Source organism: Zingiber officinale, chromosome 6B, assembly GCF_018446385.1.
Source record: "Zingiber officinale cultivar Zhangliang chromosome 6B, Zo_v1.1, whole genome shotgun sequence".
NCBI classification, from domain to species: Eukaryota; Viridiplantae; Streptophyta; class Magnoliopsida; order Zingiberales; family Zingiberaceae; genus Zingiber; species Zingiber officinale.
The window spans coordinates 115,031,135-115,049,861 of record NC_055996.1 but is presented as its reverse complement, the minus strand read 5'-3'; the positions used below and the strand labels follow the sequence as shown (position 1 = coordinate 115,049,861).

The following is an 18,727-nucleotide window of genomic DNA, read 5'->3' as shown; positions in this document are numbered from 1 at the left end:
CATGGACTTCAAAGGTATAATGAGAACATTTGTTTTGTTATATTAATTATTTTATCAATTGAATTGCAAATTATTTTTTTCTAAATCCCTTAAACCATAAGGATATAAGGTTCACCATATAAAATAATGTAAACTATGGAGTAAAGTGAAAAAAAAACCTGGATTAATCAATGAACAACACTAATTCTTTCAAAGTTATTCCTTCTTTTATAGGTAAAAGGTGAAACCGTCACCCTAGCGGTCCCCTGGTCTCGATCCCATAAGATTCCAGAGAAAGTAAATCACGATTAATACTGGACAGGATAGGTGACTGGGGGTTGAAGGAATTTTTGGCGTAGCAAATCAGGATTTTATCCCTGAGTACAACTGACGATCTTCGACCCCATAATTTTATTGATAAGTTGTAGATATCTAACCAACTGATCCAGTCCGTGGGAGTATTATTCCTTCTTTTATAGTTGTTAGAGAAGAGAGTGATTGCACATCGGTAGGGAAGATGCAGTCTTGCTCCGTGGATTGAAAAGCAAGAGACAAGGTTGTGTCCCACCACTTGCACTACTTTGTCTAAAGTGACAAGGAATCATGGCAGAGGACCACCCCACTGCCCTAATTCCAACACTCTACACCAAAAGCAGTCCCTTCCTCCTTAAAAAAATAAATTAAAAAAAAAATAAACAAAAGAAAAAGTATTAGGTTGTTGAATTCAATGGGAGGATCCCAAAGCATCTTCCCACCATTTATATCATCATGCAATCTTGACCAATATCCAAAGCCTGTTTTCTAATCAAATTGAACCATTTTTTTAGGCATGCCATATGCCTTTCCTCCTTCATGCTACTTACGTTTATGCCTTACTTATCATGGGGATTAATCCTTGACTCCTCTATTATCAGTTTGATTATGCCAAAATGGATGAGCATTATTGTGGCTGCTTAATTGGACCCAAATGGCACACAATAGGTCTCGAGCCGTTCACATCAAAGTTAAGACAAAACCCTAACAAGCAAAGCAACATCTTTTGTTTTTCTTACCCAAAAAGTGAAAAAGTGGATAGTGAATGTGGACTTGACTGGATCTAGTCCCTTGGTCAGTTTGACCATCAATTATTGCAACTCACCTTTAGATTTTGGTGGTAATTTTCCATAGTTAGCCAGCTTATGTGGTTTGACTAAGTTGCCAATTAGGCATATAAAATTGCTTCTATCTTTACTATCTTTAGTTAGGGATATCAACAAGTTAAGTTAGACTCGGTTTTTACATTTCTATATTTTATTTATTTTTAATAATAAATTAAAGTAAAATATGATACTGCTTCCTTAAGTAGTTTAATATGGTCGATCCTAAGATAAAATATAAACACATAAATTATAAGAGTTATTTTATCTTAGTATAGTGACTCTTTGTATGAAAAGATTAAGCATCCAATGGAATATTTTATACCTTGATTCAAAAATTTATTAAATTAATCATCCATGTAGAGATTAAATGCGTCAATCTGTGGGAGAAAAACAAATGGCCGTAAATATTATCTATCTTTATTAAGTGATAATTTATCCTTTCTTTGCATCGACATTCTATTAAGTAATACTATATGGTAAAAAGGTGAAATCGTTCGTCCCCAGCGCCTCCGTCGCACCCGACCTAAGGTCATCACGAGAGAAGTAAATCACAGCATCCTGAGCGAGCATGTGACAGGTGGGATGAGTTGCACAGGGACCGGGGATTTACGCCTCGACTATCCTGAGTTTCAACCCCGCGACCTCATGTGGCAAGCATCCCACCACATACCAACTCGGATGACCTGTGGGGTCTTTTATTAAGTAATACTATGGTATTAATAATGCGGGTCAAGTGACAATAATTCGAAAATTATGGGTCATTTTAATGTTTTGAACTTATAAAGGACATTTTGCAAAGAAAGGATCAGCTAGGGGTGGAATGAAAATTTCCAAAATAAATAAAAATACTGAAAAAGAGAATTACAACAATAACAAAATGGAGGCTAAAGTTAGACGGGCTTTGCTTTTCTTTCCTTCTGCTGTGCTGCTGCCACACTCTTTTTCTCTTTGAACAGAATAGAGAGTAGAGAGTAGAGAGAGAGGGAGGAGGCAGAGGAGGAACCGTAACCCTAAAGATCGTGAGCAAGAGATCTATTGCGGATCATATCCAGGAGGACTCGGGCTTTGCTTGTCACGTGGCGTGCGCCATCCAATTTTACAGTTGCTGTACGAGAAATCTCCGGTTTGTTCTGCAGATCTCAGGATTTCATTCCTTGCATTCTTGTTTAGGGCCACTGTTTAACCTATTAGGAAATTTGTCCCTCCCTATAGGTGGGAATGTGCGGGATGGATAGTTGTTTCTTTGCATTTTTTTTTTAAATTTTGTTTCGTTTGTGTTTATTTTCCCCCATTTTTTGTGGAATGCAAGATGGACAGTCGGAAGGTTTTATTCTGGAGTTTTTGTTTTCAGCTATTGATCTTTTCTACAAGCTGCAAAGGATGATATAGCGCTTTGATTTGGGTATGGAGATCAGTTAATCAGATTTGTTCTAATAAGTGTTTCTTTTTTTGGTATTTTAGGTTACTGGAGAGAAAAGTAGAGGATTTACTGCTCGGCTTCTTGAATTCATCATGTCTGCAGTGTCAAAGTTAATAAGCTAATAGTCACTCTTGATTTATAGTTTGGGGGAAGATAAGAAATGAGACTTTGCTGTGTAATCTACTGCTTCTGCTATAGCAGAATTCGGAGTTCTTGTAATCACGTGATTAGACAAACGTAAATGATGATATAACTTTACTCCAAATGGATAGGATTCCTGAGTTGAAGATGCTATCCACTCATAGTTCTTCTCTTCATAAGGTTTCAAGCGTGCACGCAAGTAGCTCAAGGAATGAACAAGGTGCGGATGTTGTTTGGGGATCTCAAAATGCTGATGCACTTGTTCTAAAGGAATCTGAAATACAAGGCACATTGGTTGATCAAAATGAATCAACCCCTGAGGTTGATAGCTTCAGGAGTGTTGACTCCTTCGAAGGAGGAAGAAGTTCTTTCAATGGAGCAAGTCATCCCCTGGAGCCAATGGATACTGATCTGGTGAAATCAGTCTATGTGGCAATTGACCAAGAGAAATCTGATGCAGGATGTTTAATGAAAGGAATCTCTACAAAAGGTCCATTTATAGAAGATCTTTCAATTCGAGGTCCTCCTGCAAAAACAAGTGCAGTTGTTTTATCACCAGATAAGAGCTTTCCTAGTGAACTGAATGAATCAGATTCTTTATCTTCTCCATTTTCTGTTCCAAAGATATTGCTGCCAATGGATACAACTCTTTTGCCACCAGATTCTGATGAAAAGGAATGCATCTGGGATGCTTCCCTTCCCCCAAGTGGTAATGTCAGTCCTCACAGTAGTATCGATAGCACTGGAGTGGTAACTGCAATGAGTATAGTTAACACTTGTACAAGTACCTATAGAAGTGGGATTACTAGTGATGGTATGCTTAGCTCAGAAAGGGCATGTGAGAGTGCAAAGGGCAGTGTGATAGGGGACTCACTTGAAAGTACTAAAACTAGTATTAGCAGAGCAAGTGATAGCAGTGGCGTCAGTGATGATAGCAGCTGGAGCAATATCACCGGAAGCGCAAATAAGCCACACAAAGGGAATGATCCTAGATGGAAGGCTATTCTAGCAATTCGATCTCGAGATGGTATTTTGGGTATGAGTCAGTTTCGATTACTCAAACGCCTTGGATGTGGTGATATTGGTAGTGTTTATCTCTCAGAGTTGAGTGGCACAAGGTGTTACTTTGCAATGAAAGTGATGGACAAGGCATCTCTTGCAAGTAGGAAGAAGCTAACAAGGGCTCAAACGGAAAGGGAGATTCTCCAACTTCTGGATCACCCTTTCTTGCCAACTTTGTACACTCATTTTGAGACTGACAGATTTTCATGTTTGGTGATGGAATTCTGCCCTGGTGGTGATTTGCATACATTGAGGCAACGACAGCCAGGGAAACACTTTTCTGAGTATGCAGCAAGGTAGTTACCATATTAATTTTCAGTTCATTAGTTTACTTATTTGTCTATACTATGACCGTTTTCCTGAATTGAATATGACAAGTTCTGTCCAATCTTTGGGCTTTGGTTTGTTATTATTACCTTCTTAATGTCTTCTTAGCACCAGTGACAAAATGTTGGTCTTTAGTTGTTTTTTGTTCTTTTATATTTTTTACATGTCATTTTCCCATGAAATTGTGATACTCATTCCTGAACATTGTTTGAGTTTGGTTCCTGAGATTTGATATTTTTTAGTATGACAATTTATTGACATATTAACTAATTTCTATCCTCACTAAATATGAGATCTTGTCACAGATTTACAGTTATAATTTAGCTTTTTCATAGAGCATGATCTAATGCTTCTCTAATCATTTCTTCCAAGAAAATGTATCACTGGAATAGTTGCAAGGATTATCACTCTGAAATGCTCTTTGATAAAAGTCGGAGCTTTGAGTTCCACAGACATTGATTTGTGGATGCTAAGTTTCATAGCACTGGATTCTTACTTAAATTATTAGTAATACTACAGTGATATTGAATCACAATTTTTTGACTCGTAGTAATATCTTTTTGTGTTAAAGATATACATTGTATATCTTGATGCTAATGAGCACACAAATATACCAGCTTTGTTCATCCACTTAAATTCCATTTCAATTATATTCTTCTCTCTCATGTCAAGTGGTCATAAAATTTACATTAGAAAACTATTATAAATCTGAAATCATTAGTTTCTTATGGGCTAAATTTGACTTGTCTAGCACCCCATAGACAGATGAAAACTCACTTTTATGGTCAAAAATAACAAAGAAAAGTAGATCATCCTTTGAATAGATTTTCTTTAGTTTGATAATGGTGGTTCTTGTTTAGTGGGTATGATTTCTTCCCATGTTCAAGAATTAGATTTTGGTTTATTTACACTTCATCATAAAGGGCAGCTCGGTGCACGAAGCTCTCACCATGCGGGGTCCCGGGGAAGGATCCATTGTACGCAGCCTTACCCTGCCTTTTGCAAGAGGATGTTTCTAGGATTCGAACCCATGACCTTTTGGTCACATGACAATAATTTTACCCTTGCGCCAAGGCTCCCCTTCATTTATTTACACTTCATCAATGGGATAAAAATTCTACCAAATGTTGGATCTTGTTTAAAATTCAATACAAGCATTGATTAATATATATATATATATATATATATATAAAGACAATTCCATTTAACCAAAAAAATGCACAAAATATAAAATTTTAAAAATTAATGTGCATGATATTAAAAAAAAAGTTCAATAAATGTGCCTACATAATATAAAGAATAATTGTAAATACATACAATCACACATCAACAGCCTTTATAGGTGTAAAGTGAATAACGAATAAAACATGAGGCAATAAAGAAAAGATGGACATGTGAGAATTTGAATTGTGTTGTCAAAGAGGATAGAGTTGATATCTAACCCACAATCCAATCCATAGGAACAAAAATTTTGATTCAATATCATTGTAGACAACAATAGTTAAACTACAGTCAGTTTATCGAAAAGAAACAAAACAGTAATTTACAGAGTGAATTAGTCAGACACATTAGCATTATGTGGGTAACTGAAAATTGTATAGGAAACGGGATCTAAATAAGGTAATTAAAAATGAACTGAAAGATCTTAACTAGCCCAATTGCATCTCCAGTTGATAGTATCATAGACAGTCTCACTGATTCTATAATAAACTTAACTGATCTAACAGCATACTCTTATAGCTATTTTCACTTAGGTCATTCGACGTGAACTATAAATACATTTTATGTATATTTAATTATTTATATTTTGTATAATTTATGGTTATTCTACTTATGATGCTTTACTATATTAGTATATTTGTTATTCTTGTGAAAACATTCATTTTAGATCCTTTATATTTAAGTTTTTAAAATGAATATAATCACAACAAATGTATTTTCTTATTAAAGTAGCATGTGTTTACTTTTTTCTTCTTCTTTGTATTCATGAACAGATTTTATGCTGCTGAAGTACTACTTGCCCTCGAGTATTTACACATGCTTGGAGTTGTGTACAGAGACCTGAAGCCAGAAAATGTACTTGTTCGTGACGATGGCCACATAATGCTTTCTGATTTTGATCTCTCCTTGAGATGTGCTGTTTCACCCACTTTGATAAAATCATCACTCGACTCAGATCCTTCCAAACGTACAGCTGGTGCATTTTGTGTCCAACCAGCATGCATTGAGCCTACTTCAGTTTGTGTTCAACCTGCATGCTTTATACCAAGACTCTTTCCCCATAAGAACAAGAAAAAAACAAGAAAACCATGGGCTGAGACACCGAGACAGCAGGTTGCCACACTGCCTGAACTTGTGGTCGAGCCAACCACTGCCCGATCGATGTCCTTTGTTGGGACTCACGAGTATTTAGCCCCTGAAATCATCAAAGGCGAAGGCCATGGAAGTGCTGTGGACTGGTGGACCTTTGGTATCTTCCTCCATGAACTCCTTTATGGGAAGACACCCTTCAAGGGCTCAGGCAACAGAGCAACATTGTTCAATGTGGTAGGCCAGCAGCTTAGATTTCCTGAAATGCCATCGACCAGCTATGCAAGCCGAGATTTGATAAGAGGACTGCTAGTTAAAGAACCCCAGCAGCGACTAGGGGTAAAGAGAGGGGCTGCCGAGATAAAGCAACACCCCTTTTTTGAAGGTGTCAATTGGGCCCTGATACGCTGCAGCACCCCTCCAGAGGTGCCAAGGCCAGTGGAGCCGGAGTTATTGCTGAAATTTGGAGCAACTGATGGATTTGGAACCAGTGGCAAGAGGATTGTAGGAGCAGATGTGAAGCCTGGAGGCAAGTATTTGGACTTTGAGTTTTTTTAGGTTGTATCTCATTATCTAATCAATTTCATTGTTATGTTATTTTTTCCCCTTAACTTCACAAGTACTGTTGTGCTTTGCTATATAGTGATATTATCCTTCCTGAAGCCAATCAATTTAATGTTTGCATTGGAGATTTGTTCACTAGAATTATGTTACCTTGAATTTTCTTCAAATTAGGAAAAATGCATAAATTTCATTATTGTCTCCAATCATGAGGCCTTACAGCAATAAATTGAGTTCAAATGAGCAGCAAGAAAACTATCCTCCTCACATGACTTACTTTTTATTCACAATAATTATTTCTGTAGTCTGTACATCATACTGTAAGCTTCCTAGTTACTAATTCTTGATAATTAAGTTTGTCGTGTAGCACACATTGATACTTATTCTTGAAACAAATTTCTGGAAGATTTCTCCTTGTCTACTGTGGCCGAACAACAGCTTTCCCACTCTATTATTTCATGATTATTTCCTTGCATTTCTGTCTGAGTAAACAGCCCTTCATGTGAGTTGGTAATGGCTTTGATTTGGTAGCTATTATTATGTTTTCTTCTCTTTATTTTATACATTCTGAATCTTTTTATTTTTCCTTACTGAGTTCAGCACATATGGTAGTTTAAAGAAGTGATTACCGCAAGAAAAATCTCTTGGGTCATTACCGAATGCCATCTTCTTGAATTTGCAAGTGCAACCAACAAAAAGGCTTATATACAAAATTATCCCAAACCCTCACCTATCTAACCTTGTACACGTGTTTGATATCAAACCCTACCAAGCAAATTCAGGTTTCTGGTTTGAAACTGGAGCGATCTTAATACTGCTTCTCACCTACTTTGAAGTTTCATACTGCACTCATTCCAGCACCCCAATCAGCGTACTGAATTTGGTCACCCAACTTCATTTGATGTCACCAAAATCTAAACATCAATTTTATACGCAAACAAATGCAGGGCAAAAACTTTCAAAACCAGGTGGCCAGTTTCATCTTCCTCCAGTAGTCTAATCTCTCCCTCACCTGCTCTCACCTCCCCTTCCATTAACCTTCTTGTTCTATGCTTAAATGCCATCAAATATTTACCGGTGCAGTAGAATTCTGATGACGAATTGGATGATTGATCCATCTCAGAACTCATCTTATTTAATTAATTAGAACAAGAAATAAAGTGATGCAGTTGTTGGTGAGAATAAAAAGAACAGTCTGGCCATTAAATACGCTTCAGTTTCAGCTTCATTTTGTGTGTGAGGCAATGGAATTGGCGGCGGTTTTGGTTTTGGTTTTGATGGCGTGCGTGGCTGCGTGCGTGGTGTGGTTCTCGCGGCTGGCGTCTGGGCTTAGCGGGCCGCGAGTGTGGCCGGTGGTGGGCAGCCTCCCCGGCCTTATCCAGCACTCGGAGCGCATGCATGAGTGGATTGCTGACAACCTCCGTGGCGCCGGCGGCACCTATCAGACCTGCATTTGCGCCGTCCCCGGACTCGCACGCCGCCAGGGGCTCGTCACCGTCACTTGCGACCCGCGGAACCTGGAGCACGTGCTCAAGGCACGATTCGACAACTACCCCAAGGGCCCTACGTGGCACGCCGTCTTCCTCGACCTCCTCGGCGACGGCATCTTCAACTCCGACGGCGATACGTGGCTCGCCCAGCGCAAGACCGCCGCGCTCGAGTTCACCACCCGCACGCTCCGCGCCGCCATGTCGAGGTGGGTTGCGCGGTCTATCCACCGCCGTCTCGTCCCCATTCTGAAGCAGGCCTCTGTTACGTCGACCTCGGTCGACCTACAGGACCTCCTTCTCCGGCTCACCTTCGACAACATCTGCGGGCTGGCCTTCGGCAAGGACCCTGAGACGCTGGCTCCTGATCTGCCGGAGAACGCCTTCGCCGCCGCGTTCGACCGCGCCACTGAGGCCAGCCTCCAAAGGTTCATCTTCCCGGAGGTGGTGTGGCGGTTCAAGAAGTGGCTCCGTATCGGCATGGAGGCCACGCTCGCCAGCAGCGTCGCGCGCGTCGATCGATACATTTCCGCCATCATCAAGGAGCGCAAGCTGGAGCTCGGCGACGGCGGCCGGAGCTACGACGATCTCCTCTCTCGGTTCATGAAGAAGGGCGAGTGCTCCGACTCGATTCTCCAGCACGTTGTGCTCAACTTCATACTCGCCGGCCGAGACACCTCCTCTGTCGCGCTCTGCTGGTTCTTCTGGCTCGTATCTGTCCACCCCGCCGTCGAACGCCGCATCATGGCTGAGCTCGTCGCCGTACTGACGGAGTCCCGCGGCGGCGATCCTGCTGAGTGGCTCTCCACGCCTCTCGCCTTCGAGGAGATCGACCGCCTCGTCTATCTCAAAGCCGCCCTCTCAGAGACGCTCCGTCTCTACCCGTCTGTTCCCGAAGACTCCAAGTACGTCATCTCCGACGATATGCTCCCAGACGGCACATTCGTGCCAGCGGGTTCCTCCATCACTTACTCCATCTACTCCGCCGGAAGAATGAAATCGGTGTGGGGGGACGACTGCCTCGAGTACCGACCGGAGCGGTGGCTGTCGCCAGACGGGAAGCAATTCCAGCCGCACGACCCGTTCAAATTCGTAGCCTTCAACGCGGGGCCGCGCATCTGCCTCGGCAAGGACCTCGCCTACCTGCAGATGAAGTTGGTGGCTGCGTCGGTGCTGCTGCGCCACCGCCTCAAGGTCGCCGCCGGCCACCGCGTGGAGCAAAAGATGTCGCTCACATTGTTCATGAAGAATGGGCTGAGGATGAATGTGTTCGACCGTGACTTGACCAGCAACCTTACAGGGGCGGTTCCCGCTGCCTGATTGCTACCATCGGTAGAGACAACAAGAGGGATTGCAGTGCGGTTCACTAGCTCATCAATTTGTGATTCATGTAGATACACAGTTTAATTGTAAACAATATATTTCACAATGTAATAACAGATTTGATTTGATGCCAGTAAATTCATAGCATTGGGTTTAATAGATGTGATGCAATCTGAGTAGCGTAAACAACTTTACAACACTCATCGAGATAGTTGCAATTTATTAATTAGCACGCACAGAAGTTATTTATATACACAATGTATTCCATGATCCACTTCGCGAGGTTTTAAACAGAACAGAACAGAACAGAACACAGGTCTCACAACACAACCAAACAACTAGCTAGCTACTTGCTCATTGTTCTTTAACTCTGTCGATCACGTCCATTCTCATCCTCTAACTCTGCCACGAAATATATTTCTCATATTTAAAAGACAAATTATCAAGTGACTTGTTTTTTACTATAAATCGATTACCTTTGCTCTGCTGCTCGGCGTGCTCGCTCATTGAGCTGCGTCGTCCGCCGGCCCAAGAAGCCACAGCCTCTCTGAGTCTCCCCACCACCCCAACGCCGCCGTCCTTCACGCCGGAGCTTGCCGCCGCCACCGTCTCTCCCGCCGCCGTCTTCCTCCTCTGGATCACACCCGATATCACCTCGGACAGCGCCTTGTCCTCCTCGCCCGGCTTCAATTTCTCCACCAGCATCACTCCCACTCCTCCTCTTAATCTTCCTTCCACCTTCTCGTACGCCGTCTTGGTTCTGGCAGAGACCCTGGCACTGGCACACTTCTCTTCCTCGGAGTTCTTCACCGGAGCAGGATTCTCAACTGACATGGCCATAAATGACTGGATCACCGGCGACATCCCTATCTCCTCGCCGTCTCGTGTACGCTCCCGGGAAGCTTCAGAGGACGTCGGAGCGGCGGGATCTTCCTGAAACTCACCGGCGCATGTCTCCAATGTGTCCTTCAAACCGCCGTGGACTTCAGGGTCTTCTTCCTCATCGTCTTCATCGTCATCATCTTCTTCTTCATGGCTGTTTCCATGGCCGTGGGTTTTCTTCTTGACGGTGTCCTTAATCTTCTTCACCTTTTCCTTCACCTTCTTCAGCACCGGCTTCTTCTCCTGGCGCATCGCTTCCTCTTCTCCATCGATTGCTTCACGCACAAATCAATCAACATGTCAATTAAAATCAAAAAATAAATCTGCAAATAGTAGAATTAAACGGCTTACCGGCACGTAAGCCGGCGGGTCTCTCTGGCTCGAGGTCGTAAGCGTGGCCGAGCATTGGAGCAACCTGAGCGTCCATCAGGATTAACTTGGATGGAAACAAATCGATAAAATGGAGCATATTTATAATTAGGAAATTATTTGAATTATATTCATCGAAGTGAGTTGGACTGCATGCGAGTTGCCGGTGCTGCCACATGTGGAGACACGTGGATGATGCTTGGGTATTTGGACTGTTAAATGTTAATATGACAACTACGTGGCGCCTCAAAGGGGTTTGTACTACGTGAGGTCGATCCATCTCTATTCCAATTTCGTAAATTAGATATTATATAAAAATTAATTTTTTTTAGCGTGTTTATCGACCAACTTCACCCCTATCTAGTTCTGGTACGTTGAATCCAGACACCTTTCGTAACAACTAGCGCTAACGAAGACACTAAAATCCCAATTACGGGTTGGAATTAAATCCCGAGAAATAATAATTCATAGTTAAACTCTCCATTAAACATAAAAAATTTTACACGTCTTTCTACTCACACACACTCGAGAGAGAGAGAGAGAGAGAGAGAGAGAGAGAGAGAGAGAGAAATATTATGCTGCGGTGTCTTATGTGCGATTTTCTTACGGTACTTATCACGTCAGCGAGAAAATACAAAAAAAAATCAACGCTGCTCTCCTCCTGATCGGCTTGGACCGATCAGGCTCCAACCTGATCGGTCTGAGAGTCTCCTGATCGGTCACCAGACCGATTAGGAAACGATCAGGAGGCAGAAAAAGATAGGGGGATCGGTCTGTGGACCGATCCACCTATAGCCTGATCGGTCCACAGACCGATCAGGCTTCGAAGCCAACTCTCACAGAGAATTGGTTGATCGGTCTGGGGATCGATCAGCCTAGGGCCTGATCGGTCTGGTGACCGATTAGGAGACTCCCATACCGATCAGGTTGGAGCCTGATCGGTCCAGGCCGATCAGGAGGAGAGCAGCATTGATTTTTTTTTGTGTTTTCTCGCTGACGTGGCAAGTACCACAGTAAAACCGCACATAAGGCACCGCAGCATAAGATATATATATATATATATGATCCTATTCAAATTCTGAATCAGATGGACCACCAAATTAGGTGGATAGAATGTTAATTAAATTACGATGTCCCGAATGGGAGTGTGCTGAGATGACTTTTATGTTGACCAAGTCGTCAGAAATCTTCTGGTCAATGTTACCTGCAGCCAGCGATCGAGTTACCCCGATCCTTGGTATCTCGATGCTTGAGGCAGATCCAACGAATATATAAGTAACAGACTAAGATATAAAATAATGAAATACGTATAGAATATGAACAAAGAACGTACCCTGGCCCAGGGGGCGCCCTCGGATGAGATGCTGGTCGAGTTGTCATGACCCGAAAGAGCAGATGACGCCGAGCCGGATGAAGAACTGGATCTAACGAAGCAAAGCCGGACGTGGTGGCACGAAACCAAATGTGACCTCGGCACGCAGGCCTGGTATGACATCGGCACGTAGGCCAGGAGGTACTAGTGGCACGTATGCCGGGATATGGGATCTGCACGCAGGTCAGGATATGATATCAGCACGTAGGCCGAGATATGAGATCAGCACGTAGGCTGAGATACCATGGTGGCACGAAGGTCGGAACATAAAAACATCACAAAGTCCGGTCAGAACATAATGACAGTGAGGGCTCGAGGGCCCGATTGACATCGGAGGCATATGACATTGCGGATCGAGCGCCGAGGACCGACAAATCTGAGGTGTCGGCAGCGGCGCCGATGATTAAGAACTACTCGTCGTGGGCTATGGAGCGGGTGACGATGCCGGAAAAGAAGGGATGGTCGATGGCGTGCCTAACCGGTGATAAGGGGTGGCGGCGACTGAGAAAGAATGGAGGTGGCATGCGAAAAAGAGGGAAAAGTGGTTGTGGTGATGGACTATAGTGCCGGCAGCGGCTCTGACAGCTACGGTGGCAGTGGAAAGAGAGGAAGAAGAGGACAGTGGGCTGTCGCCGTGCTGGCGCGGTCAAGCAAAGGCCGCTACATGTGACACCGAAGGCCTCCTGGGGCGGTGATAATGCTCTTCGACAGCGTCGTCGTGGAGAAGAAAGGAGGTGACGGTTCCAACGTTGGGGCTGAGAGGGGAGAAGGAGGCGACGGCGAGGAGGGGCAGTGGCACGACGGTTGTGGCGTGAAGAGGGAGAAGGGAAGGCGACGTCGGTGTTGAAGGAGGAGAGGAGATGCTGACCATAAGCGTCTGCCGGTCGTAGGAGGGGGAGAGTAGAAGAGAAGGGTGGTGGCTCGCCGGCGACTAGGGAGACAGTGCCAACAGAAGTGATCTCCTCTTCACTGTGGCGGCGGAGAAAAAAATTCCACAAAGAAGGACCTCCTTTCTCAACAGTGCCCTCTCTCTCTTAAAATCCTACACATTGATTTTACCAAATTACCCCTCCTCTTTTCCCTAATTCCTTCTCTGCCCCTAAATCATATTCACATCACAAGCCTCTTTTTCAAGTCTAGTCAAAATAGGCGCAAGTCCGACTGACTAGACCAAGCCTAACGTAATGTGGAATTGCTCCTATCAGATCGCTGGCCTGTCGTATAGCATCGAACGAATAACGAATAACGAATACAATTATATATAATTAAATTTAAATAATAAATTTTAAATTCATCAATTATTAATGAAATAAAATTTAAATTCATATTCATAAATTATTAATCAGAAATAAAATTTAAATTCATAAATTATTAATCATAAATGATTTTTTTTAATATTTTAATAATTTTATTTTTTAAATAAAAAATAAAAATATTTAATACAAATTTTTTTAAAAAAAAAAACAATGAAGAAGCAACTCTGTGTTCACGAAGCCGCTTCCTCATAATTACACGAAGGAGATCCCTCCACTATGGGAGGGAGCTCCTTCGCTAAAGCCACGTCATAGTGGGAGCTCCATGTGGATACTCTTATAATAATAATAATAAAAATTATCATGATTTACATTCTTTATTTTATTGGTTTATTTGGGGGACCAACAATGAAAGATGCTTCATATGAATAAGTAATCTTTTTTACTATATTAATAAAGATATTAAAAAAAATTGGAATCCATATTTACAAAATCATGATCCTAAATTGTAGAATTATGTGATCTTGGATTGTAGGATCGCACGATCCTGGACTTGGATTGTAGTATAACACCCTCTTGAATCATAAGATCATATAATCTTACAATTCCAAACACCGAATTGATCTTGGATTGTGTAAAAATCATTTTTTCCCAATAGAATCGGAATATGATCGATGAGATCAGTGGGATTATAATAGGATCAGTAGGATCAGAGAAGGATCATAATATAATTGGGATTAGTTGAAGTTTTTAGTAGAGCATAACTTTTAATTTAGGTTAAACTATAAGACTTATAATATATCTGATCCTGTCTAAATGAGGGAAGCTATAAAGCTGGGGATGAGATGACTACTGATAGGATGAAGATACCAATCTTGTAAAACAAAACCAAACTAGGGAAGGGGTTCCTGTCGTTGGCCCTCCGACGCTCAAGTTAGAATCAGGAATAGAGAATGAGTAATCAAGAATAGATAAATCTTGCCTTTCCTTATACTTGACGTACCTTTTTATACCTTTATTTGTGATCGTTCATCTGCCCTTATTTAATGATATTAATTGCCAGAGGAAAGTTTCTTTGTCTTGATTTCTGTGCATTAAATGATTGATGGAGTGTTCTTCTTTGTCTTGGCTTCTTCATATTTAATTATAGACAAAGTGTTCTTTTTTGCTTTCTCGTCTCCTCTTATGTAATGTTATTCCTTGCGCCGGACGGGCGGTCCGAGTGGCTCGTTTTCCCGCCGACCGAAACAACCGACTACGGGTTTGTTCATTAGTCCGACCGACCCATGATATCCATTCATCTGACCGGCCGGGGTAATCCGCTCGGCCACTCCTTTGCCGACCGGGATAACTAGACAACCACCTTTGGCCGAGGCTCTTTCTGTAAGTCCGACGTTGACCGCCTTGACTTTAACTGACACTGTGTCATCTGACCCGTGACAGGTGGGCTCTCCCTTATCACCACATCAATATCAAATCGAACATGTTCAAAGATCTACAGTTAATTATTGGATGAAACCAGTAACCATAAGTTTCAGACCTAAAAAATATTATTCCAAAAGATTTTTAATCTTTTTTAATTATCTTTTACAATATTTATAATTTATGTTATTTTCATCTTTTAAGAGTTATGGCTAGGATGACTATTTAAACATCTATTCAATTAATTTTGAGTAAGTTTTTATCAATAATGATCCGGTGGTAAGAACAGGGGACCCCGTTCGGTGAGGTCAACGCCACGTGGGAGTCAAAGTGGAAGGATGCCCGTCTGGAGATGGGAGGTCCGAACGGCCGACCGGCCGTTCGGTGGAGTCAACGTCCGTAGAGGGCTGGGTCCGACCGGACGGCTGTCCGGCCAGTGTCGGGGGGCTGATGGTTAAAGGCGCCCTGTAGGAAGTCAGGGTTCTGGCGCTCAGGGGGAAAGATCGCAGGGACGAGCGGACTGCACGCTCGGCCAAGGCCATAAGGTAACATACTGCTAATGGTCTCCACAAAGCACGTGATGGAGAATCTCCCCAAGTAAATCACCGCATACGTCCGGCCGGATGTTGAAGGAGCTGGTCGACCGGACGACAGATCTGGAGCAAAGGGGAAACAGTCAAGGGACGTCTTTTTCTGACAGCAGGTATGTTTCACGCACAGGCCATGCTCCAAATCTTATGACAGGAGATTTCGCTGTCCCATCGAGGACATGCTTGGACTGTAGCAGTATGGATCAGGGAAGCTCACTGACAAGCCCTTACGGGGGTATGGGCCATGGACACGTGTACACCTCGGTAGGTGTACACCCACTTCTTCGCTGCCCTATATAAAGGCCCTCTTGCTTCGCCGGAGGTACGCACGCTACTAGTTTAGGAGCCCCTTTCTCTCTATTGAGCTTCGCCTGACTTGAGCGTCGGAGGGTCGCCGCCGGGAACCCCTTCCCGGCCCGACTTCTGTGCAGGTTCGCCGGAGCTTTGGAGGCCTACGCCATCGACTAGGAGAGCGACACGTGCCCAACGTCCTTTGGTTTGGCAATTCGGACAGGATCAATTTGGCGCCGTCTGTGGGAACGCTCCTGCTTCCGACCGGAAACAATGGACGAAGCTGGACGACAACATATGGTGACGCTCTCGAATGAGGAACTCGACGCTCTGATCGAGATAAGGGCCGCCAAGCTTGTGGAGCAAAAACAGAAAACAACAGCCGAGCGTCCAGAACAGCAAGCAACGTCGATGTCTGGTTGCCGAGCGGAAGCACCGCAGACCACCGTTGCATTTCATCGAGCCCTATTTCGCACCCCCGAAGCCACAGCAACTCATAGAGATCGGGGATCCTCTTCGGATGAAATGCCCAGACGAGACGAGAGAAAAGGAAAAGCCCCCCGAGCGGACGCATCGCCCGAGCGGATCAATCGCCAATTTTCAGAGGCTATTCTACGAGATCCTCTGCACAAGCACTATGTACCCCCGGCGATCGGCGAGTACAATGGGACAACCGACCCGGATGATCATCTGGGTAAGTTTGACAACACAGCTACTTTCCATCAATACACAGATGGAGTAAAGTGCCGAGTTTTCCTCACCACCCTCTCCGGGTCGGCTCAACGGTGGTTTCGGAGATTACCGGACGGATCCATCACAAGCCTCAAAGATTTCCGAACGGCCTTCCTCCACCATTTTGCTAGCAGTCGACGCTACCAGAAAACGAGCGTGAGAATCGCCGAGCGTCCAGGGAACGGTCTCGACCGTCCGCTCGGGAAGAGGAAAATAAAAGCAATATCTCTCGAGGCGAGATCAACGTTATTGCTTGCGGGCCGACCGGAGGAGACTCTAACAGAGCAAGAAAGGCGAACGCCCGGCAGCTCCAAATCCATGCCGTTAGCTGTAGCCAAGAACGGGCGAGCGGACCAGAAATCAGTTTCGGACCAGGGGACTTGGAAGGAGTTGAAGTACCCCACGACGATGCTCTGCTCATCAAAGTGGTAATAGCCAATTACACAATTCACCGCGTATTTGTTGACACAGGGAGCTCAGTCAACATCTTATTCAAGAAGGCGTTCGATCAGCTGCAAATTGATCGAGCCGAGTTGTTACCCATGACAACTCCGCTCTACGGGTTTACGGGTAACGCAGTTCAGCCGGTCGGACAGATCCGGCTGCCTACCTCGTTGGGAGAAGAGCCGCTCAGGAGGACAAGGACTACAAACTTTGTGGTGGTCGACTCTCCTTCGTCCTACAACGTCATTCTGGGACGACCGGCGCTCAGCGAATTCCGAGCGGTCGTCTCAACCTTCCATCAGAAGATCAAGTTCCCCGTGGAGGACAAAGTGGGAGAAGTACGAGGAGATCAGCTAGCAGCTCGGCGATGCTACATCGAGATGGTCCGAGCAGAAGCCAATTCCGCTCGGAAGGCGCCCCGGATCGAGGTAAACGCCATCACCGAAAAACCACCCTCTTTAATTTATGAAGAAAAAGAGGAAGCGCAGATTCACCCATCCCGATCGGAGGCCACAACCTTTATTGCGTCCGATCTGGAGGAGAAGCAGAAAGAAGAGCTGATCCAATGCCTCCGAAGAAATCATGATGTCTTCGCCTGGTCGACACATGAGCTGCCCGGAATTTCGCTGAGCATAGCGCAGCACGAGTTACATGTCCGACCGGGCGCTCGGCCGGTAAAGCAGAGAAAAAGAGATTTCAACGCCGAGCAGAACGTCATCATCCGGGCGGAGGTGGAGAAGCTTCTGGAAGCCGGCCATATTCGCAAGGTTCAGTTCCCGAGCTGGCTGGCGAACGTAGTATTAGTCTCCAAACCGGGCAACAAATGGAGAGTGTGCATAGATTTTCGGGATCTCAACAAAGCTTGCCCGAAAGATTTTTATCCTCTGCCCCGGATAGACCAGCTGGTGGACTCTACGGCCGGCTGCGAATTAATCTGCTTCCAGGGCTATCACCAAGTGTCGCTCGCCCGTGAAGATCAAGAAAAGGTCAGCTTCGTGACGGCCGACGGCACTTATTGCTATAATGTGATGCCGTTCGGATTGAAGAATGCAGGAGCCACATATCAGCGTTTAATGAATAAAGTATTCAGAGAGCAGATCGGGCGGAACCTAGAAGTTTATGTGAACGACATTCTCATCAAATCAGTCCGAGCGGCAGATCTCTTCAAAGACATGGAGGAAACCTTCCGAACGCTGCGTAAATATAGAGTCAAGCTAAATCCCCAGAAATGCCTGTTCGGAGCAAAAGGGGGGCGTTTTCTGGGGTACATAGTGACCGAGCGGGGAATCGAAGCAAATCCCAGCAAGGTGAAAGCCCTACAAGACATGCCGCCCCCAAGAAATACAAGGGAAGTGCAGCGTTTGACCAGTCGGATAACCGCTCTATCCAGATTCATCTCCAAAACCGCCGACCGGAGCCTTCCTTTTTTCAAGATCTTACGCAAAGCTACAAAATTTTACTGGGACGAAGAATGCGACCGGGCGTTCGAAAATTTTAAGGCATATCTGAATTCGCTCCCGGTATTAGCCAAGTCGACTATTGGTGAGCCACTTTGTATTTATCTATCCTCGACCGAGCACGCTGTAGGCTCAGCACTTGTGAGGTCGAGCGGCGAAGAGCAGC

The 18,727-nt window shown here is 44.2% G+C and overlaps 3 protein-coding genes across 3 annotated transcripts; 2 read left to right on the top strand and 1 right to left on the bottom strand.

The window, feature by feature from the left end:
* The first annotated feature begins 1,989 nt into the window (after window positions 1–1,989).
* On the top strand, window positions 1,990–7,049 carry LOC121989035 (serine/threonine-protein kinase D6PK-like). Its single transcript, XM_042542838.1, has 3 exons — window positions 1,990–2,241; window positions 2,580–4,037; window positions 6,063–7,049. The coding sequence occupies exons 2-3, from the start codon at window positions 2,803–2,805 to the stop codon at window positions 6,934–6,936; spliced, it is 2,109 nt and encodes a 702-aa protein (XP_042398772.1). The 5' UTR covers window positions 1,990–2,241; window positions 2,580–2,802; the 3' UTR covers window positions 6,937–7,049.
* Window positions 7,050–8,087: 1,038 nt separating this feature from the next.
* Window positions 8,088–9,878, top strand: LOC121989042 (cytochrome P450 86A8-like). Its single transcript, XM_042542847.1, has one exon. The coding sequence runs from the start codon at window positions 8,103–8,105 to the stop codon at window positions 9,744–9,746; it is 1,644 nt and encodes a 547-aa protein (XP_042398781.1). The 5' UTR covers window positions 8,088–8,102; the 3' UTR covers window positions 9,747–9,878.
* Window positions 9,879–10,113: 235 nt separating this feature from the next.
* LOC121991412 (low-temperature-induced 65 kDa protein-like) lies at window positions 10,114–11,058 on the bottom strand. The gene is made up of 3 exons (XM_042545419.1): window positions 10,983–11,058; window positions 10,226–10,906; window positions 10,114–10,151 (listed from the first exon to the last, which is right to left on the bottom strand). Exons 1-3 carry the CDS (start codon window positions 11,056–11,058, stop codon window positions 10,114–10,116), a joined length of 795 nt encoding a protein of 264 aa, XP_042401353.1.
* Between the last annotated feature and the right edge of the window lie 7,669 nt (window positions 11,059–18,727).